This window comes from Mytilus trossulus, chromosome 2 (genome assembly GCF_036588685.1).
Source record: "Mytilus trossulus isolate FHL-02 chromosome 2, PNRI_Mtr1.1.1.hap1, whole genome shotgun sequence".
In the NCBI taxonomy this organism is placed as follows: domain Eukaryota; kingdom Metazoa; phylum Mollusca; class Bivalvia; order Mytilida; family Mytilidae; genus Mytilus; species Mytilus trossulus.
In genome coordinates, this window is record NC_086374.1 from 102,472,732 (window position 1) to 102,496,790 (window position 24,059).

Here is a 24,059-nt window from a genome sequence, read left to right on the forward strand (position 1 = left end):
GATACATTCGCCATTTCCGTTCTCAATTTTATCAATAGAGGAAATATGACAGGGACAGACATGATCTCTACCAATTGTTCGTGTACATCAGTGTTGTCAGAGGACTTTATAGCAGTTATTGCCCTTAAACTTTATTTCTTCTTTTTTATTTTTGCCTATTATCTTTGAAACTGCTGAAGTACAACAGATAGAGAATAACTTAAAGTCTTTGAAAGTGCAAAAATTATAAACAAGTTCTACCTGATTAAATCTAAATAGTCGACTAGATATAGATCCTTTAATAGAGTTATTGCCATTTCCTGACGATTTTTAACTCTTTTTTTTTGTGTTGTTTGCCTTATATATATCTTAATATTCAAATAGACCGATATAAAAACTTTAATAAGCAAAAATTTAAGACGAGATCTAAAATCAAGACAATATAGTTATTGGATCGCACTCGGTCTTTATAAGAGTGATTGTCCGTATTTATGAGGAATTATTTTACCCAGTTGTGTTTTTTGAACAAAAACTAAAAAGATAGATATTATACAATACAGCTTCAATATACAGGAATACAAAATGATATCAACAAAACAGACTTAGAAGAACTTGTCATGAAATATATTCTGGACGAAAATATTAATTGAGAGTGTCCTTTGATTATTATTGTATATGCCAATAGACCAGGTGAGCGACACAGGCTCTTTGGAGTCTCTAGTTTATTGTAACTGTGATAGACCAAGGTGAGCGACACAGGCTCTTTGGAGTCTCTAGTTTATTGTAACTGTGATAGACCAAGGTGAGCGACACAGGCTCTTTGGAGTCTCTAGTTTTTTGTAACTGTGAGAGAATCAGATGAATTGTTAAAAGTTACTTACTACTGTCAACATGTACTTATATCTAGATAGACCTGTATAATGAAGAAATAAATCGAAGAACACTTTATCAGGGCCGGATCCAGGATTTTCGATTAGTGGGGGGGGGGGCGAAAGTGAATTGTTTGCCGAGCGGAGCGAGGCGAAAAATTTTTGAGGTATAATTATCGAAATTATTGAAATGTTCTTTGCGTCGGAACTAAACACATTTATTCTAAAAACAGTTGTTGGCATGACACGGGTTATGTTCTTCTCATATATGTTATGATGGTATGATACTAAACCCTAACGGAAAGGATTGTGCCTGATGTTCATATGACGAAATCATAATCTTTCAGTCAGTTTAATTGAAGTCTGGAGCTGGCATGTCAGTTAACTGATAGTAGTCTGTTGTTATTTATGTATTATTGTCATTTTGTTTATTTTCTTTGGTTACATCTTCTGACATCAGACTCGGACTTCTCTTGAACTGAATTTTAATGTGCGTATTGTTATGCGTTTACTTTTCTACATTGGTTAGAGGTATAGGGGGAGGGTTGAGATCTCACAAACATGTTTAACCCCGCCGCATTTTTGCGCCTGTCCCAAGTCAGGAGCCTCTGGCCTTTGTTAGTCTTGTATTATTTTAATTTTAGTTTCTTGTGTACAATTTGAAAATTAGTATTGCGTTCATTATCACTGAACTAGTATATATTTGTTTAGGGGCCAGCTGAAGGACGCCTCCGGGTGCGGGAATTTCTCGCTACATTGAAGACCTGTTGGTGACCTTCTGCTGTTGTTTTTTTTATTTGGTCGGGTTGTTGTCTCTTTGACACATTCCCCATTTCCATTCTCAATTTAATTCCAAAGAGTGTGCAATGTTGATATCTTGCCAAGCAAAACGTTTGTGGTAAAATTAGCTAGAAATTATTAGAGTTTCAAGCGTAAACCGAATAAATCCACCCCTGTCAATCTACAATTACCATATAATAAACAAATAATCTATCAGTTAAAAGTGCAACACATGTTGGCATTTCACTAGACACTTCAATGAAAACTGGATCGTACACTGAAAGCGTGTCGAACATTAAGAGCAACCACTGCGTCTGTGATTCGCTCTGGTATTCACCCTGCTGTTCTCAACCCTATAGTATGTGCAAAGATTATTCGCCAAGTATGCTACCCAAAAGCTCTTTACGGATGCGAGATCTGGGGCAGGCTGTCTAAAACAGAAACACTTATGTTAGAACGAACGCATCACTATGTTTGCAAGTTCATTCAAGGATTACCTAGACGGACAATAACTGATATGTGCCTTTCTCTCATTGGTTGGTTTAACCTAGACACTTTTATTAATGAACGAAAGTTACTGTTCTTCGGACGAATTTGTAATTTACCACAAAGAGCGATTTCATTTCGTATTCTCGTACGTAAACTTTTTGAACTCAAGTACTTCAATCAAGAGTACACCAACTGTACGGGGCGCCGAATGGGACTCTTGTGGTTTTGTACAAAATTCAATTCTGTCATAACAAAATCATTTTTGTCTTACAAAACTATGTGCTACAGACTTGTTTTGTGAGAACTTCAATTTTGTGATGACAAAATTCATTTGTGTAGACAAAATTCATTTTTGTCATGACAAAATTCATTTTTGTAGACAAAATTCATATTTGTCATGACAAAAGTCAATTTTGTCTTAAAGGTATGCAAATATAAACATATTTGCATACAAAATTGACTTTTGTTACCTGATATGGAAATTAAATCACAAAAGTCAATTGTGTACGGTAAGATTCAATTTTGTGAGACAAAATTGACTTTTGTGAAACAAAATTAACTTTTGTGAGACTAAATTGACTTTTGTGAGACAAAATTGACTTTTGTGAGACAAAATTCAATTTTGTCATTTTTGTTGAGACAAAATTCAATTTTGTCATTTTTGTTGAGACAAAATTCAATTTTGTCATTTTTGTTGAGACAAAATTCAATTTTGTCATTTTTGTTGAGACAAAAGTCAATTTTGTTAATTTTGTTGAGACAAAAGTCAATTTTGTAAATTTTGTTGAGACAAAAGTCAATTTTGTTAATTTTGTTGAGACAAAAGTCAATTTTGTTGAGACAAAAGTCAATTTTTGTGACGACAAAATTCATTTTTGTGATGACAAAATTCATTTTTGTGATGACAAAATTCAGACTTTTATGAGACAAAATTGACTTTCGTGAGACAAAATTGACTTTCGTGAGACAAAATTCAATTTTGTTGAGACAAAATTCAATTTTGTTAATTTTGTTGAGACAAAATTCAATTTTGTTAATTTTGTTGAGACAAAATTCAATTTTGTCAATTTTGTTGAGACAAAATTCAATTTTGTCAATTTTGTTGAGACAAAATTCAATTTTGTTAATTTTGTTGAGACAAAATTCAATTTTGTCAATTTTGTTGAGACAAAATTCAATTTTGTCAATTTTGTTGAGACAAAAGTCAATTTTGTCTCACAAAAGTCATTTTTGTGTAACAAAAGTCAATTTTGTGTAACAAAAGTCAATTTTGTGAATTTTGTGTAACAAAAGTCAATTTTGTGTAACAAAAGTCAATTTTGTGTAACAAAAGTCAATTTTGTGTAACAAAAGTCAATTTTGTGTAACAAAAGTCAATTTTGTGTAACAAAAGTCAATTTTGTGTAACAAAAGTCGATTTTGTATGCAAATTAGTTCACAGAAACCAAACTAAACTAATTTAAATACAAAATTGACTTTTGTCGCTCAATTTTCAAATTAGGTAACAAAAGTCAAGTCTGTGTAACAAAAATGAATTTTGTCATGACAAAAGTGACTTTTGTCCGCTGATAGATAATTTTGTATGACAAAATTTCAAATTTGTAGTATGATACAAATTTTGTTAAACTGATCTCATTTTTGTTGAACAAAAGTCACTTTTGTCCGTACAAAATTGAATTTTGAGTACAAAACCACAATAGTCCCATTCGGCGCCCCGTAAACTGTGCATCGGATTTTTCAAAGGACTGTGTGGATATACTCTACAAATACCATTTATCGGACTATTTAACAAAGTTAATGGATAACGGACATTTTCCGTCCCAGCGTATATGGAAGCGAATAGTTCACAGATCTATTTTTGAATATGAACTTAACGAATGAACAACGTATAAATATAGATAGTGACTTTAACATTTTCAAGAAGATACATAAAGTATTTCAGCCTCATCCTGCATGGACAGTTGCATTAGACTTTCCGTATTTGCGTAAACAGGCAAATTACATAGTATCCCTGTGTTGTTTGGTCCACAATACAAACAGTGATAGTATTTTATGTGATAAATGTGGTAAACTTTTCACCGACCCGTGTATTCACGCAATTTTGTCATGTGACTATTTAACCGACATTCGGGATGAATTCTGGTGCGAGCTTCTATGCTTAAACCCAATAACTTTCAGAGCCTTTCTGGTTCCTTAGATGATGAAGATTTCTGTTACATTTTGCTCTCATGCGAAACCGAATTTGAACTAGACTGTGAGCGGAAAAAACGTTTTCAATGTTTATGCGTCAAATATGTTTACAGATTTTGCAAAACATTTTCTCATTCCTAATTGACAATATGAATTAAGTTCAAAGTTTTGTTGGTTTTTTTTTCTTCTCAATCCGAATTAACAATGTGAATTAAGTTGAAAGTACTTTCAATTATTATTATTACTATTTTGTATTTATTCATTTATTCATTTATTTTTTTAATTTTTTTTATTCAAATTTTTGTATATATATTGTGTTATGCTATTATATTGTATTGATATCACTATCTCTCCTTAGGGAGGCTAATAAAGATATATATTCATTGACTCACCTCACCAATATTAGATTTTGAAAACAAAAAATTCTACTTTTGCTGGTGATTTTTTCATAAAAATAAACAATTGTTATTAATTTTTGGTTATTTTCGGAGGTCGTGGCAACCCTTTTATATACATTTTTACTGCAAACAACTAAAAACAGAATGAGATCCTTACGAAGATATCTTTATTTTTATGAGATCCTATGTTATACGGCAGTACGGTTTTGGGCTTTGACCGTTTATGACCCCGTTTATGCATGTTTCGGCAAACTTTACAGGTTGAAAGTGAGAAACATATATATATTGATACAAAGATATTTAATAATGATATAAATTAATAAACTAACCATTCGCAGGAACCAGTATTTCTATCTTTCATTAAGAAAGAATCTAACATTGACTGTTTTCTTGGCCGTGCAATGATTGAATAACCAACCCAACCGCGGGTAGAGCACTTTCAACTACTTTGTGGGAAAGAAAGGTAGGGATGTTTTTGTAACTTCGATTATCAAAGACATTGTTAATAAAATCCGCAACTACACTGTCACAATTGTACTTTAACTGCTAAAAGCCTATGATATTTGACACCTCCCTTTGACTGAGTATAAATTTATATATTTCTAGAACTTGAATAAACCGTAGGTCAGTTGATCAGTGATCACGTTGATTTGGTTAAACTTATTGTTTTATTATTATATACTTCTTTGAATGCTAACCCAGATGCAAGGCGACGACATTAATTTTCGTCGTCTATTCAGATACTTAATTGAGCTGAAGACAACCCATGCTTTGCAAATTTTAGGGGGGGGGGGGGGACGCACGTCCGCCACACCCCGCCTAAATCCGCCCCTGTTTATGTATTTATATGCATGTTATGATCATAATATACAGTGGCGGATCCGGAACTTTTTGTAAAGAGGGGGACACTGACTGACCTAAAAAAAGGGGGCATGCATCAGTTTCATCAGTGATTCCCTATAAAATAAATCAACAAAAAGGGGGGCGACGCCCCTGAATCCGCATATGCTATACATAGATACAATTAATTGGTATCTAGTTGTTATCATTGTTATATGAAAGTGTGTACATACAAAATACAAAAGTTAATGGTGAATAAATATATGTATATATATATATATATATGTATTATTAATAGCATAATTTGTTAAGGTCAAGTATGAATGCAAGGAAGTATAATCCAGCAGACATTAATTAGAGTTATAATGGCCTGTGGAAGTGGACAGATTCCAGTTTCCTGTAGTCTTTGTGAGGTGGATTCTATTATCACATGGAAGTGTTTAAACTGTGACAAGCTCATGTGTGACAAATGTGAGAAAATTCATGTACAGTTCAAATTTGCCAAGGATCACAAAGTTGTTTCTATACAGGAGATGGGTCCCCATGACAACGAAATAGATTTTTCCAATATAGGATGTCAAATTCACACAGGTCAAAATTATGTTTTGTTTTGCAAGACATGTGACTGTTTAGTATGTCCACTATGCATATCAGAAACCCATAATGGCCATGGGTTTGAAACCATCAGAGAGAGATATGAAATCCTGGTGAACAAATTAAAGACAAAAGGGAAGAATATCGGAACTAATATATTTGAATTGAAAAAAAGAAAAGCAGAAGTGAACGATATTGATAAGGCTGAACTTTCCAAATTTGAAAGTACTATGAAGAAAATTAAATATCAGAATGTCCAGCTTAAGAAGGAAGTGGACCAACATACTGAAAAATTGGAGACTGAACTTATTAAAAAGTGGGACGACTTTCATCGATGTACTGAAAAAGAAGAAAAAGATGTGTCCTTGCTCATCGGGAATCTTGAATCTAAGCAATCTGAGGTTGATGGAATCATCCAATCCATGGAAGCCGACTCTGTCTTTGTTGATGGTTTGGGGTTAGCAAAATCAAAAGAGGAAACCGTCGCATCGCCTCGCACAGAATTTGATAATATTCCAATATTTCTGCCTGGACAAATAACTGCTTATAACATTGGTGCACTAGAAAATGTTTCTCTAAGGGGTGAGATTAAAGTTTTCAAACAATTTGACACTAAAATCTCAAACGTTTATGCAATGGCAGCCTGTTCTGATGATACATTGTGGGTTACTGACTTTAAAGTATTGCAGAAAATTAAAATAGAAGGGAGTACATCAACGATAATTGAGCAAAAAACAATTATGTGCTGGGATATGGCATGCACTCCCTTAAAAGATCTCCTTTTAGCCGATGGTGGATCTATACTTAAGCAGATAAGTGACCAAACAGGTGAAGTGACCAAAACTAAGTTTGAGGTAAAGGGTTTACGTCTATCAGCTGTTTACGTGAACCGAGATGGAACCATCACTGTTGGTGCTTTTAGTGGGGAAGTAGTATATCAAGCCGTGGGAAGACGGGTTGTGATCGTAATGGATGAAAGTGGAAAACATGAAGCTATCTATGAATATGACAGAAAAGGCAATCCCATATTTACATTTGTTCTCAACATCACTAGAACAAGGAATGGTAATATCTTTATAGTGGACAGATTATCTAAAAATTACACCGGCAGAGTTGTAATTTTGAGTGAGGATGGGGATGTTCTGAATACCTTCAGTGGCAATCCAGAAGTTAATACAGAGAAAATTCTTTTCCAACCAATACGTGTATTTACTACCCCAAGTGACAATATTATCATTTCCAACTTGACCCATTGCATTTTATATTTTCTTAACAATTCAGGGAACTACATTGGATGGAAGGACACAAGTAAGTTAGGAATAATATATCCACGCTCTTTCTGTAGTACAGAAGCAGGACATACTTTCGTAGGGTGTGTAAAACCTAAAAACAGTAGTGACAATACCAAACTATATAAAATTATCATTTCTTGAAGGAAACTTTTCAATTCAAAGGGGAAAGAGATATTCTCTTCTATAGTATTGGAAACAGTGTCTTATGTTAAGTAGTTGAATCTGTCCGATTGTAAATAAAAATGCTTTAAAACCTATTTGTTTTCGATATGAATAAAACCAGAGTTGGGGTTAACGACGAAAATAAAACCTCCAATATAACATTAGTTCTACAAAAAATCACGCACTAGCCTGCTCATCACACCATTGGTTGCTTAGAGATTATCAAGTTTCGCAATAATTTCAAAAGTTGTATCTTTTTGAGTTAATTTAGACAACATGGACAAGTTGCTATTGGAATGAGGAGTTAATAAGAGACATCTATAAATAAAATAGAACAAGTATTGTATAAGATCTTTTGAAATCGGTGATGGCGGAGGTGGCGTTTACTTTCTACTTTCAACAGCTTAATATTTCACAAAGTACAAGACATTATTGATGCTTCATACCTTACTTATAGATTCCTTATGTTATTTAGTGTGTCATATGTTTATTGTTCTTGATTTTCTAGGTTTAGTGTACTTGAAAAAAATAATTGTTATGTTATTTCTCATTTATCACATTTCTATGGTGTATGCGTACCTTGCAATGTCGTCATGCATATTAAAAAAGTATTCACTTGACCTCGACCTTAACTCGTGGGCCAGTTCATAAGGTTCAGTTTTTGTGGTCATATCCATATTTTAGATACTATATGCTATATTTGGTGTATGGAATGTTTGGACGGTGTATATATGTCTTTTTGTTTTGGCAATAATTTTCTGCTTGACCTTGAAGTTGACCTCATTTTCATGATTCATAGGTCAATAGATATAGGAAGATGTGGTCTGAGTGCCAATGAGACAACTCTCCATCCAAATAACAATTTAAAAAGTAAACCATTATAGGTTAAAGTACGGCCTTCAACACGGAGCCTTGGCTCACACCGAACAACAAGCTATAAAGGGCCCCAAAATTACTAGTGTAAAACCATTCAAACGGGAAAACCAACGGTCTAATCTATATAAACAAAACGAGAAACGAGAAACGCGTATATATTACATAAACAAACGGCAACTACTGTACATCAGATTCCTGACTTAGGACAGGTGCAAACATTTGCAGCGGGATTAAACGTTTTAATGGATCCAAACCTTCTCCCTTTTTCTGAAACAATAGCATAACATCACAACATAGAAAAACATACGATAACATATCAATTGGCAGACTTAACTCAATCAAAAAACGTATGATTACACAATGAACGAATAAATTTGATCTGCGATATCTGAATACAAATGCACAGTTAACTAAATATTAGAGACAAACATTCATGACCAAAAAGCTAACAAACAAATTCAAACACACTGAGAAATATTTAACCAATCAATGTTCACTTTAGAAAAAAACCGTTTTTTTATAATCTTGAAGTTTATACAAATGTTGTAAGAATAAGTGAAAAATTGAAGATATTACAAATAATCAAAGCTGGTGTACAGACAAGATCCATATAAATAAAAAATAACAAAAAAGCATTATAAACAGTATCAACAGGTCGAATTAACAAGAAAATACGATTTGAGAGTACTCGCAGTTACTGACAGCTAGTTAAAAGCCAAAACCATGTTTAGTTTGCCTGGTAATATTTGTTCCTTATATACTTAATGAAATGAAATGATTGAAATGTGTACATATCTGTCCGACAGGGTTAATCTGACCTTGACCTCATTTCCATGGTGTAATGGTCAATATAAAGTTTTCTTCTGTTTCTTAATTTATTATAACAAGAAAAATAGGTCAACCAAATTCGGAGTACATGTTTTCTGGCTATAGAATTATTTGACCTTGACCTCATTTCTTGCATTTTGTTACGTGTGTGTGAAACTTTGTATTTAGAACCACCAACATAAATTCAACAGTCAGTAAAGCAGGCGAGACATTAGAGTGGCTATTCGTTTGTTACAGTACCGACCAATCAATATGCTTTAATTAGGTTGCCATGGGCTGTTTAGATGTTGAACACCAACTGTAAAATTAATATTCAAAAGATCTATGTAGTCAATTTGACTTTTCAGTTTTACGAGAGCTTTGGGAATTTGAAAACATTTTTTAGGACCGCCAATGTTTTAATATGCCAGTCTACAACAATGAGTAAAACTCTTACCGCATAGCAAGCTATTGAGGATTTGCCGAATGGATAATTTATGTAAAACAATTCAAAGGAGTAAAACTAACGGTATAATTTCTTACAAAATAATCAACAAAAAACAATTATGATATACAGATACAAAAGTCAACCACTGAATTATTATTTTTAGAATTTGAGGTCTAGTTTGTAATTTTGTTCAAGCTGGTAGTTGTAATCTATTGGTCCAAGTTCAAGGTAATCAAATACGTGACCATACTGGTCAATAATTCTGTTGTTTCAGCGATATTTTCTGATAATGGATCCGGATTAAAAAAAAATTGTGTCTGGATTCGGTACATGACCTAACAAAAATGACATAATGGACTTACTTTAAATGTTATCTAAAGTTGAAGTTGATCAAAGTTGATTTAATCAATTCTAGCCAATCTTGTTTTCCTTTTTTCTATATTAACTTTACAAATTAAAATCAATACGATTAAAATCGAACATAACGAGATCAGAGATCTATACTTTAATACGATTGGAATATAAAATATGATTTCTACGATTTATCATAGATAATATAAAGTTTTTCTTCTAAAGATGTATTTGGTGATAATGATGAAACTGCATGCAGTCATACATTTCCCCCCAATTTATGAGTCGGCGCATTTGCCTATTAATATACGTTATTTAGAATTGTACTAAGAAAATGTCTATGATCATTTGTTGTTATTATTTTGCATCGATCCTTCTTTTATTGTACAAGTCTTTTAACTATATTTGCATGTATACTAGATCATCTATGTTTCGGGCTGATATGGGGGTGTCGGGATTTTACCCGGGCAGATATGGAAAAGGCCATGTATTAATCTCTACATTATCGCATGTTCCCTTTATCGTATCGTAAAGTAACCTCCCCAATTCCTTTTTGTTGAGATCTCTGGTCACCGAATACGATCTACCACCGGGTTCGGCTTGTTCTGTTGATGTGGATTTAGATTAAAACGTTGCTTGCCCCACCAGAGCATATTCCGTCTTAGTTTTGTTTTGGTTGCGACGTCTTTTTTTTTCTTGACTTATAATGGTGTCCTTTTTTTATATTGTTATTTGGATGGAGAGTTGTCTCATTGGCACTCATACAACATCTTCCTATATCTATATTATGTTTTGTACACTGCTGTTTATGCTACGTTCTGTATTTTACCATTGAGTAGTATGACTCAATTACTTCGACTTGTCACGTTTTTTTTTATTGCATTCTTGGTATTTTTTCAGTATACATTATAAGATATTTCTCATTCATACATAATACGTATACTACTCAAAAGGATTATGTGTTTATGCTTTGAAATGTGAATGAAACTATGATTACGCAAATAAATCGTATTGTACAAACTGATAAAACTGAACACAAAAAAAAAATCACAAGCTGTTTATAAGAACAAAAGATTTATTACTTTAGCTAAAAATATATGTAAACCACTTCTATAATATGAATATTATACATTAATTAATAATTCGTCGTCGTCTATTTATTAACTCCCAAGACTTAGTTTTTCTGTCAAAATGGTCAACGGTTTCAAGTCTTTAAACATTCTAAAATGAAAACATTATCGTAACACAAAAGTATTGATGTAAATGGAAGCCTAGACATAATTATTAATAGAGCGATAATTGTGACTTGTTATGTTTTTGACTCCGTGCTTGAGCGTTAAAAAACACCGTTATTTCGACATTCAAGTCAGACCTTTTCTTGCTATTTGATATTTACGGGCTTGTATCACCAGTCACGAAATTCAAACTCAAGTAGACAAACAGACATCACCATGGAACACATCGCACATTAAATGGAAGCGGTCCATGTGTTATGCCGAGACTTCCAACTGCTGGGGGTGGCTGTTCTCCCACTGGTGGTAGGAACTTAAATTTTTGAACCATTGATGTTAAGAATAGAAACAATTCCATTCTGGCCAAAGATTCGCCCAAGCATACACGTCTTCCTGTAAAATAAAAAGTGTTTGTAACAGAATTTTTCAGCATAATTTCTCCAATATACGTAACATGTAAAAGTAGTTAATGCATATACATTTTTTAATATTATTGATCGGCGCATATTTTAATTTACCATTGTATTAGATTTTACAAGAAATTCGGTCATTGATAACAATAAACAAACCTGAGAGAACAATATATTTTTTTATTTAATCTAATTTTTTTTATCCTAAAGTCACAGCTCGATGCCATCCTTGTTATAGCATAACTAGACTCGACCACTCCGAGTGTCATACTATTCTTTTAATTTCACGTCAGGGATCTAGTAGCCATAATAATTAATAGTAATGATACCGAATTGTAAATGTAAACAGGAGTATACCAATATAACCCTTTTTTAAACCTTAATATGCATGTTAACTTCATCATACCACCCTAATTTCGAGTGCTGTCGATATAAAATAGAATAGAATATTTTTATTTCCGAAATAACAGGGCCCATGAAGGGCATAAAATCAGATACAATTGATTTACATAATTGGTAACAACAACAATAATAGTCAAATGTAAATAAATATTTAGTATATTGGCATTTGTCAGACAAATAAGTAATATAAATTGAACTAGATGTGTCAAAGCGACACGAATGGCCCCGTCCCAAAAAAGTTGAAAAAATCTGCAATTTCAATAACACATGCATGACATCTGGACACAAACATGATGGTAGTCTCACATTGATAGGTTCATAATAACAAATCTCTGCTCAAATGATGTGGAGGCCTATAGAAAAAAGTCTGTATAACTGTGATTTTCAACAATTTTTAAAGTTGTAAACCCTTAATTTTGGCAAAAATTAATCAATGAGAGGAACAAAACTAAAACTTGACCTGTATCTCATCATGGTTAACTCACATACAAAAAAAGCAGCCCAATATCTGAAGGCGGTTAGAAAAAAAACCTCCGTATATAAAACGTTGATTTTCAACAATTTATCAAATTTCCAAAAACTTCGTTGCGGGGCCATAAAAAAAATCTACTTAAAGATTGATAATATTGAAGGGAAAGCGACTTTGGCGGGGTGGGGGCTCAGAACAAGAATGTCCCAAAGCAATTATGAGTTTAATGTACGACCCTTTGTGACAAATACATACCCAAAGAAAATGGCATGATCTTATCCTGATTGCAGTACTTTCCCTCGTTGTTAATGAATCTTGAAGGGTCAAACTTTTCTGGATTAGGAAAGTTTTTCTCGTCATTCTGTACAGAATCAAGAACGGGAATAACAATTGCTCCCTTCGGTATTCGTCGATTCTCCAGAACGAGGTCCTCTGTGGCCATGTGGAACAAAGACAAAGGAACTATATTTCCTAATCTCTGGGTTTCAGTAATCACAGCATTACAGTATGGTAAATCAGGTTTGTCGGTCAGAGTTGCCTGTCGATTTGATCCGACGACGTTTTCGATTTCTTCGTGCATTTTTTCTTGTATGGCCATATTTTGCATCAGGAATAATCACAGGTATTTGGGGCATGGACCCCCCTTTTTTGTACCTCACTAAAAAAAATATTGTTTATTGTTTTTTTTTATTTATTTACAATATTCTACAATGTATAAACATATATCAAGTCTCAACAATCCATTGCTAGTCGATTACAATATTTTTTTTACTATCCATACGAGCCCAAGTGAAAAAAGAAGAAGGTAATTACCTTCGATGAACGACCTACTTTCACTTTGGAGGATCAGGTCAGGAAATCGATACAAAAATCATATAAAAACTCACTTACTTTTCATAAAAAGTACATCCTTAGATTCCTGAGATATTTTTCTCGACGTTTAAATAGGTCACATGGTGATCTGCGGCGGTTTTGTGTCTTGTTTTACTGATTTTGTTCTACAATTGTCGTCCGTTTGAACCTCGATTCCCGGAAGAGAAAATACAGCGCCATCTGCGTGGTCTTTCGCTATGTTCTATAACTCCGTTTGACTAAACTGTTTCCCTGTTTTTGTTTACCAGTTTTACAGATGGGTTCCGAATGCAATGTAGCTATAAGAAAAGGTAAGAGATATTCGAATAAAGTATTTTTGGCGAAAAGTACGGGAAATTTCTAAAATGTTTGACGAAGATCAAATTCAAGCCTTTAATTTAATCAAGGATGGCCACAATCTAATTGTAAGTGGACAAGCCGGAGCTGGCAAAACATTCCTTATTAAAAAAGCTGTTAAATATTTAAGAAAACATCAAAGAAAGGCAGAAATCGTGTGTTCTACTGGCATTGCTGCTACACATTTTTCCGACTTGGGAGCACAAACCTTACATCGATGGGCAGGAATTGAAGATGGTAGGCATATGAATCAAAACTTACTGCATCTCATTGAAACAGATGAAAGATTTATTTCTGTTAAGACGAATTTTCTCAATGTTGATGTTCTTTTTATAGACGAAATTTCTATGATTAGTTCCAAAGTTCTTTCTCAAGTGGAATTTTTAATTAGAAATGTGAGGAAATCAAATCAATACTTTGGTGGTGCTCAAATTGTATTAGTAGGGGATTTTTACCAGCTTCCCCCTGTACCAAATGAACTTTTAGGTGATCCTGGAAACCATTGTTTTAGAATTAGTTGGTTTAATGACTGTTTTCCTCATCAAATTATTTTACATTTGATCCATCGTCAAAGCGACCATACTCTTATTAAATGCATTAATGAATTGGAAATTGGCAATCCGTCAGATGAGACTTTAGCATTTTTAAACTCACTGAATAGACCCACTGAAAATGAACATAATGCTGTGCAACTTTTTGCCAGGAATTTAGATGTTGACTTATTTAATTATAACAAATTGCAGTCAATCCCAGGAGATTTAAAAGTATACAATGCAATAGATCAAGGGTCTGAACATTATTTAAACAAGATGTTAGCTCCAAAAAATCTAGGAATTAAAAATGATTGTAGTATTATGTTGGTAAAGAACCTTAGTGAATCCTTAGTAAATGGTTTACGTGGAAAAGTTACTAAATTATATGCCAAATCTGTTGATGTTGAATTTATGATAGATGATAAGTCTGTAACTACTAATGTAACAGCAACAGACTTTACTGTGTTTGACCCGGTTGATAAAACTGTTTTAGCAAAGCGAACTCAGCTACCATTAAAATTAGCATATGCCATGACTATACACAAGGCACAGGGAATGACTTTGAAAAATTTAGTAGTAAATTGTGAAAATTCCAGTCAACCTGGTCAAGTAGGGGTTGCTGTCGGAAGAGCAGAAAGTGTTGAAGGACTTCGAGTATTAAACTTTAAAAAAGTATTATGTAAGAAACATCCTGTCCATGTGACAAACTTTTATAGCAGTTTCACATTAGGTATCATTTACAAGGACTTGACATGCTGCCGAGGTAAAAAAGATACTAAATCTGTTGAGGATCATGATGATTCACCTCCTGCTCCACCAGATACTAGCGTTTGTGTTAATGAGTATGCAGACTCAGATTTTTCGGACAGTGAAATAGAACATTTGGATTTTCTAGATTCCTTCATTGCAGATAACGTATTAACTGAAGGACAAGCATGCTCTCCGTCAAAATTGGCTTTAGACAAAATAATTACTGAGTTCATTGACACTCCCCTTGAAAATGACATTTTATTATTCCAAAAATTAATTTTATGTAATTATGAACACTTTGATGAATGGTTTGAACTACAAAATTCACTTATTGAAGATATTGGACTAAACTGTTTTCCTGAAGGGAGTTTAAAATATTCTGCTAAATTTCAGAATGACTTCTTTGTAAAATTTAACATGTATATCACATCAGATGATTATAAAGAAATTACATTAAAACTACTTACAAAGTATGGATTGAGTGCAAATGGGCCCTACTATCAGTGTTTGACATCTATTCTATTTTATCTTGAAAATAAACTGTTTAAGACTTTGTCCACTCATCTCCAGCTTCAACCTCCTGAACATTTACCAAAACTGACTGTTGATGATGGCTTATGTGGAGCTGCAAGAGGCAAAATTAGATATGTTAGTGGTTATGTTATAGCAAAACTGAAGCATAAAATGTCTGTAAAAATTAGAAATGCAATTTTTTCTGAAGGAATGGAATCTAAAATAACTAAATTACAAATGCAGTTAAATTTGTTTAATTCCCTATCAACATCTTACAATGAACTTCAGCTTAACTCAAGTGATGTTGAGAGTTTAGATGAAACTAAAAGAAAACAAAATTTGAGAGAAGGTTTAACCAATATAACTGACAATGCCTTCACTTTTTTCACTAAATTAGAACTTTTGTGTAGAAACAGCCTTACACATGGCAGTCTTGTTCAGCATGGAAAATACCTGTTTAGTAATGTGAAAGAACAAATTATTAAAGATAAAGACCTGTTTGAACTTTGGAGTATAACACTAACAAAAGCTAGATCTTCGTCAGAAGGTGAAAATGAATGTGACATTATTGAAACTTTGTCTTCATTAGTACAACAATGTGTGGAGTATATTGAAATTTTTAATGCGGTTGTGGATTTATTCATAAAAGTTGCATTTAGTCAATTTCGTCGAGATTATCTTCAGTTTCTGAAGAAAGAGAAAGGAAAAGCCCTAAGGAAAAAGGTCATGGAGAAATCTAAAAAATCTGTCAAAGCTTTTAATATGCAGTTCTTTCAAGATGATAAATCAGATGGAAAAACAGTTTCCCACCTTCGTCTAAAATCTGAACTTGTAGCAAACTCAAATTTTTTAACAGAAAAGAGTTTTACTAAAAAGGATTTGCTTTTGTTATGCAAAATTTATAATGTCACAGTGTCTTCGTCCAAAAAGAAGAATGAAATAAGTTCTTTGCTTAGCAATGTCATTTTAAATAGTGATAGCATACCTTGTGAGGTTAATGAAAGTGACATCAGACCATCTCTAATACTGGATATGTTGATACCAGGACCATCCATTGTAGATGATCAAACACCAGGACCTAGCACTGACAACATGACTGAAACACCACACTCTCCTTCTAACACTTCAGCCACACATACATGTACATTTAATTCTGATTCTTGTTCTGAGGCTTCAGTACTCCAACCTATAACAAAACAATCGAGAAAAAGAAAATCAGTTGGAAAAAGCAAGGGAAAAGGAAAGGGTAAGGGAAAAGGAAAGGGAAAAGTGAAAAAAGTTACATTTGAACATGACGAATCAGATGATAAATGTGCTATTTGTAATCTTGCATACAGGGAAGGAGAAGATTGGATTTGCTGTGATGTTTGTGGGTTGTGGTTTCACAGAAATTGTGTAAATCTACAAGATGAGACTGAGTGGACTGATTACACAGAAGATGGTGAAAAGTTTACTTGTCCCCTTTGTCAGTAATTAGGTAAGTTGATTTAAATTGGAGGAGTAATGTAATGAAATCCAACTTCTTTAATTGATAGAAAATGATTGATTGTTGAGTGCTTAACATCCAGTTGCAAATATGTCATGTATAGAAATTAATTTATTGCTAAGGTTCATGTAGCTGGGGTGTCTAAGTGCTTTCTTTCACTTCTATAATAGTCATCTGGTCAATATATAAAAAAGAAGATGTGGTATGATTGCCAATGAGACAACTGTCCACAAGAGACCAACATGACACTGCTGACATTAACAACTATAGGTGACCGTACGGCCTTCAACAATGAGCAAAGCCCATACCGCATAGTCAGCTATAAAATGCATACATATATATAATTTCAAATTTCAAGATTAAAACTTAGGAACAATTGTTGTTTTTTTAAACTTAAAATACATCCAAATTAATTAATTCTTGGTTAAAGAAGGGTTTAAATAAAGGAAACATAATATTTCCTCACTTGGGAAACATTTAATGATAGAATACACTAAGTTTTATTGCTTTTCAAAATTACTTCTGAAATATGAAATAAAAATAGGGGAGGGGCATGATCAGTTGTCCTTATTTTCTTGAGAAAATAAAAATAATTGTTTTATGTACCTTAATCAAAGCACTGACAATCATGACAATGGTAATTAGACGGGTATTTTTAACAATGGGTCTCCCTCTTTAGTATGCAAGGTAGTAAGATGGTTCCCACTGTTGAATAACAACAATATTGTTCAATTATGATCACAAGTACAATGTATCTATCATAAAGTATTTTTTTCATTAAATATATTTAAAATAGGTGCAGTGGACCTAAAAATGGAGGGGGAAAACCCCAAAATGCATATATGTGAGGTCGTCAGACCATTGTTGAAGACCTATGTTCAATATATGTTGTTTTTGAATTGTTTGTGTTGTCTGGTTGCTGTCTCCTTAAAATTTAACACCACATCTGGTTGTATTTATAAGAATATAATTTGTTTTTTGTCTCTTTGAATGTTACCCAATATCTGATTTAATTGTCTAGATTTCTTGATTTTAATATATATATACCTTTTTCTTTAACTGTAGAGACATGTTACATGATTCTTCTACACCTCCTGCATTAGATTTTTTTGAAATCGCATGTTGTCCCAAAATAACAGAATTTACTGTATTACAGTACCCCAAATATGTGGGGTTGGTATTTGCCCCATTGTGTAACGTCCTCTGTTGACAAAACATATTTTCCACAACATCACTATTTACTCTACTCGCAATTATAGACGCATGTGAATTCTTAAGTTTATACTTGCACAATTCATCAAATCCCATGATACAGGATACAATGTCCTGTCTAGTTTGATAAGAAATTAGATGTTTTTGCTTGTTTGTTATTGTATGGTCATTTATAACACTCTTTTCCCAATGAATAAACCAATCTGATACCTCTTGATTTTCGGCTAACCTATGATCATCGGCATCAATTATTGGCCTTGGATCACGGAAATTGCTGATTATGATGCTGGTATGTTTGATAAGTTCGATAGTTGCATTCAGTGTATCATTTTTCTTTAGGCTTTCTTTGTATACTTGCATTAAATGTAACATATCTTTATTTAAGATGTCCTCCGCCAAATGATTTCTCATTTTACTTTCAGATGTCAAAAAAATGTGTTCCTGTGTGAGCTTCCTGTAGATTGGAAATGGATTTTGAAGATCCCACAGGTAGGCGTCCTTAAAATGGTTCCATTCAATGAACTTGTCATTAGCTTTCAAATGTTTTTTGCAAAATGCAGCAGTTCCACTTTTAGAGACATTATTTCTGATTTTTTTTATAACATGGGAAAAGTCCATGATAAAAAACAGCTTCTGACAAGTTACATTGTATACATTTTGAAAAGAACATGTGATAGGGTTAGCAGAATCAAATCCAGGTAGCAGAAGTTTCATCATGTCTCTATTACTTTGAGCTCCATCTGTGCTTACATACTCAATACAGAAACCAAACATTGACAACATGTGAACAGATTTCCAAAGTAATAAATAGAGCTCATAACCAGTTGCTGTGGTGGTAGGGAAATGAGCAAACGGAAATCGAAAACCAGTAAAACCTAAAAACACTAGCTGTAACACATGAGTCGCAAGAGTCCTGTCTCTTTTACCAGTTTTCATGTTTTCGAACACAATTGAATCTGGTGTACACTCGGTAAAACCTATGAGTTCAATATCACCATTTCGTTTTCTAAACTGTAAATCTGGTTGAATGGACATCTCATCTATCATAAGACCTCCTTTGTAGCCCTCTGGTGGAATGTTTTTTATTTTAGCCTCATTTGCCATCCAATGCAGGATTTCTTTGTTTATTCCACTTTTTTGTTCAACAGAATTTTTGTATCGTTGCAAAAGATTGTGGGATGGTAAAATTAAAAAATTGCTATTCCTTAGCTCAATATAACCTTTCGGGCTTCGGCACCACAGTGTCAAACACAGTCTTATAATTTCTTTATTCCACCTTCTCCCAAAAGGATGGCGCTCTAAAGCCATCTTTTGAGAAAATAAAAATGTTTGCATTTTAACAGAACAATCTGGAAAAATTTTATTAAATATTACGGTCATGTCAGCATTATCACCCTCATTTAAAGTTACTTCTTCACTAACCTCGTTATCTTTATTTTCATTAATTTTAGATTTTTTTTCAAGAGGTAATTCAGCACAGCTAGCATTTTCCTTTTCCTTTTCTTGAGAACATTTATATTTTTTACAGAAATAGCACAAATGTGAAGCAACATTTGATGTTTTGAATGGTAAAACAATATTACATGATTTTGACCTTAAACGAATTGTTTCTGAGTTTTCATCTCCAACAATAGCCACATGCTCTTTGTATACAGAAACATCTGGTTGAATATGACTGCCATCAACAGCCGGAAAACCACTACAAAAATTTAATTGTCTAACAGTTTCAAACACAGAATGATTTGACATGTTTAAATAACTGTTATTTTCAATACTTAATTCATCAAACTTAATTGTCTTTCCTTTTGCAATTATGAACCATTGACCGTTGGAATCAAATTTAATTTCAATCATGAATCTGTTGCCATTTATGATTTCCTTTGTGAAATAACCAAGCAATATTTTATCTGGGAGTTTTGATATTACAAAAAAGTCATTTGGCACAATAGAAACTATGTTTTTAAATTCTAAAGAACTTGTTTCGGACAGTGTACGCCATGACAGTCCATAATAAACCTGAGTAGTCTTGCTCCAGTCATCTTGACACCTTTTTTTCTTTTTTGTGACATCCCTGAATAATTGTACAATACAATTTCCAATAGCTGCACTGGACACTGGTAAGCAGTATTTTTTCTTAATTTCATTAAGGTCAACATAATTACTAGTATCACTGCATTTTTCTATGTTATCAATTAACCAAGAATGTAGCTTTGTTTGATCAGAAGACATCTTAAAGAACACCTTTTCACAAAAACAAAGTTTTATGTTTATAACCTTTTTTTTTGGATTTGTAAAAGTCCGCCAAAAATACTTTATTCGAATATCTCTTACCTTTTCTTATAGCTACATTGCATTCGGAACCCATCTGTAAAACTGGTAAACAAAAACAGGGAAACAGTTTAGTCAAACGGAGTTATAGAACATAGCGAAAGACCACGCAGATGGCGCTGTATTTTCTCTTCCGGGAATCGAGGTTCAAACGGACGACAATTGTAGAACAAAATCAGTAAAACAAGACACAAAACCGCCGCAGATCACCATGTGACCTATTTAAACGTCGAGAAAAATATCTCAGGAATCTAAGGATGTACTTTTTATGAAAAGTAAGTGAGTTTTTATATGATTTTTGTATCGATTTCCTGACCTGATCCTCCAAAGTGAAAGTAGGTCGTTCATCGAAGGTAATTACCTTCTTCTTTTTTCACTTGGGCTCGTATGGATAGTAAAAAAAATATTGTAATCGACTAGCAATGGATTGTTGAGACTTGATATATGTTTATACATTGTAGAATATTGTAAATAAATAAAAAAAAACAATAAACAATATTTTTTTTAGTGAGGTACAAAAAAGGGGGGTCCATGCCCCAAATACCTGTGGGAATAATACTGCCCATGAAATTGTGGTGGATGTTGTCTCTGTACCTGCGGCAAACAAGTCCAGTATGGTAAACTGTAGTTGATCATCTAAAAAAGATAATTTTGATATGGTCTAAAATTAAAAAAAATATATATATATATATATATATCATTGTTTGTGGATTAACATGATTAACACGGAATTACATCGTGTATATGAGTTGAACTGTAAACTGAAATATAAGATAGCGCTTTCTCTTTTTTTAAATTTACTCTAGTTGATACTCTGTCATATGAATATTTGTTTGATTTGAATATGGCTGAACATGCAGGAAGATAGGATCTATTGAATGAGCACCTGCATGTACGGTTTTGCCGGTATGTACTGGTACTCAATAATACACAGACAGAATAGAGGATGAAATATTGCTATTTGTTAAAGGGATTCGATTGCATATTATGCAAGCATAACGTTTTGAACGTCAAAACAATAAATAATCCCCACGACTATACATACCTTCAAAATCGGTTCCCTCTTCCTCTTTGTGTTTCATCTCTTCTAACAAGAAAGCGTCAATAAAATCTCTTGCGTCGTTTTCATCCAACGTCTGCCTGTGTTCTTCTATTTCTTCTTTAACAGCTTGCTCCAGTATGGCTTTGTTCTTAAACGAACGCTTAATGAGGAACATATCACCAGGAACGTACTGTAGAAATGGAAGCATATCAACGAGTGGTGCATACGGATTTGAAATTTCTTCTCCAACTAGGTTCACCGCCTGAGTAAAACCTTCATCGTCGTAACTGAAGGTCTTGCCTACAGTTATAGAACATATAACATTAGACACACTTCTGTTTATAAGTCCAGCAAGTCCCATAGGTTTTCCATTTTCCTTTTCTAAAATTTCAATAAAGTTTTTATTTTCTTCTAATATCTTGGTTTCCATACTCCTTTTGCCAAAACCAAAAACTCTTAGAGCTGCGAGGGCGAAAGTCCTTTGACCCTTCCAACGATGCCCATTGGAGGATACAATTCCTGAAAATATAATGATCAGAAAATTGATATGACAAAAAACCCATACGTGAGTTCCCTTTAGAATTGTTTTCTTTTCTTTGACATGCTATATCAGTTAGTTATATCTTTAAATTGATCAATTAATTTTGTAGAGACACAATACAAATATTGAACAGTCAGTTAAATTGAAGTCTGGAGCTGGAATGTCAGTTAACTGCTAGTAGTCTGTTGTTATTTATGTATTATTGTCATTTTGTTTATTTTCTTTGGTTACATCTCCTGACATCAGACTCGGACTTCTCTTGAACTGAATTTTAATGTGGGTATTGTTATGTATGCGTTTACTTTTCTACATTGGTTAGAGGTTAGGGGGAGGGTTGAGATCTCACAAACATGTTTAACCCCGCCGCATTTTTGCGCCTGTCCCAAGTCAGTTGCATCTAGCCTTTGTTAGTCTTGTATCATTTTAATTTTAGTTTCTTGTGTACAATTAGGAAATTAGTATGGCGTTCATTATCACTGAACTAGTAAATTTTTGTTTAGGGGCAAGCGGAAGGACGCCTCCGGCTGCGGGAATTTCTCGCTACCTTGAAGACCTGTTGGTGACCTCCTGCTGTTTTTTTTCTATGGTCGGGTTGTTGTCTCTTTTGACACATTCCCCATTTCCATTCTCAATTTTTTTATATCATATAAAGGTGGGGTATTTGCGAAAAATACCAGTCGAGAAAATGTTAAATTTCGCGAGCCGTAAAATGGACCGTAAAATGTATCAACTCAAATTTAGCATACGTAATTTAATGTTTTAAGATCGATTGTCGCTTAAATAGTGTAGATAAACAAGACATCCAAAACTAGTCATTTCCAATGTTTAAAGCGGGTTTACATGCTCTTAATCGTCCCGTATATACAACAAGTACACGTTGTAAAAGTTGTGATGATAAATTAAACAGAATTTTCAGAAAGAACTTTTAATTCTAAATCTTTAAAATACCCGTACCGGTAGATCTCGCCATTGTTTTTTTCTAATTAGATAAACGCCTTTTTTCATTGAAATTAAACTCTGTTTCCAAAATTTTTATATATCGTTTACGAACAACAAGTTTTAATGTTTAGATAGTGATTTAACTATATCTGTGATACAATATTAACTTTAGTACGGGCATAGCCGATGTTTATTTGTATAGTAAAATTACCTATACTATGGCTATAGCAGGATAACACAATTATATATCTGGATATGAACTTACCTCGCCGTTCTGACAACACCTTAATGCTGAAAGTATCTGGTCTGTCTGACAACACGTCAGCATTCTTTACAAATGCTTCCTTCAGGAGATCATAACCATTAACAAATACAATCCAGTAAGGTCCAAGAGACAAGCTGTACAAATCACCATATTGTTTTCTCAGATCTCTGGAAACTTTCAATAGATCTCCTCCGAATAAAGCAGGAATATTTCCAATCAGTGGTAGAGGCGTAGGTCCCGGGGGTAGATCTCCGGGTCTCTTTGATCGAATCCATAAGAAAGTTAATAGAACTATTAAAATCACCAATGTCAAACTAACTCCATCCATTTTTCTCTCTCAATTTTTTTGTAGTAATTTATTCAGTGCAATATTTTAGAAAATATTCAATATTCTTTTTAGGAATAAGCTAAATATTGATGGTCGCAAATTTTCCTTTGTTTGCAAGCTATTTTGTAAACAAACTTGTAGGTCAATGAACACTAATGCGACTGACCACTCGATGTTAGCATGTAGTGGTCATTTAATACGGTCAGCTGGATATAATAAAATCAAGGTCAAGTATTTATGTTATTATGTAATGCCAGTCATGGTATAAATGTACATACATCTTTACATACCTATACCGCATCGGTCAAGCGAAACATATCTTTAA

The 24,059-nt window shown here is 33.4% G+C and overlaps 3 protein-coding genes across 3 annotated transcripts; 2 read left to right on the forward strand and 1 right to left on the reverse strand.

The window, feature by feature from the left end:
• Window positions 1–5,877: 5,877 nt before the first annotated feature.
• Window positions 5,878–7,777, forward strand: LOC134708569 (uncharacterized). Its single transcript, XM_063569215.1, has one exon. It carries the CDS (start codon window positions 5,911–5,913, stop codon window positions 7,570–7,572), a length of 1,662 nt encoding a protein of 553 aa, XP_063425285.1. The 5' UTR covers window positions 5,878–5,910; the 3' UTR covers window positions 7,573–7,777.
• A 3,392-nt stretch (window positions 7,778–11,169) lies between these two features.
• Window positions 11,170–24,044, reverse strand: LOC134708572 (cytochrome P450 2J6-like). The gene is made up of 5 exons (XM_063569218.1): window positions 23,407–24,044; window positions 21,665–22,180; window positions 21,169–21,255; window positions 12,844–13,197; window positions 11,170–11,700 (listed from the first exon to the last, which is right to left on the reverse strand). The coding sequence occupies exons 1-5, from the start codon at window positions 23,732–23,734 to the stop codon at window positions 11,522–11,524; spliced, it is 1,464 nt and encodes a 487-aa protein (XP_063425288.1). The 5' UTR covers window positions 23,735–24,044; the 3' UTR covers window positions 11,170–11,521.
• On the forward strand, window positions 13,728–17,066 carry LOC134708570 (uncharacterized). Its single transcript, XM_063569216.1, has one exon. It carries the CDS (start codon window positions 13,806–13,808, stop codon window positions 17,064–17,066), a length of 3,261 nt encoding a protein of 1,086 aa, XP_063425286.1. The 5' UTR covers window positions 13,728–13,805.
• Window positions 24,045–24,059: the final 15 nt, after the last annotated feature.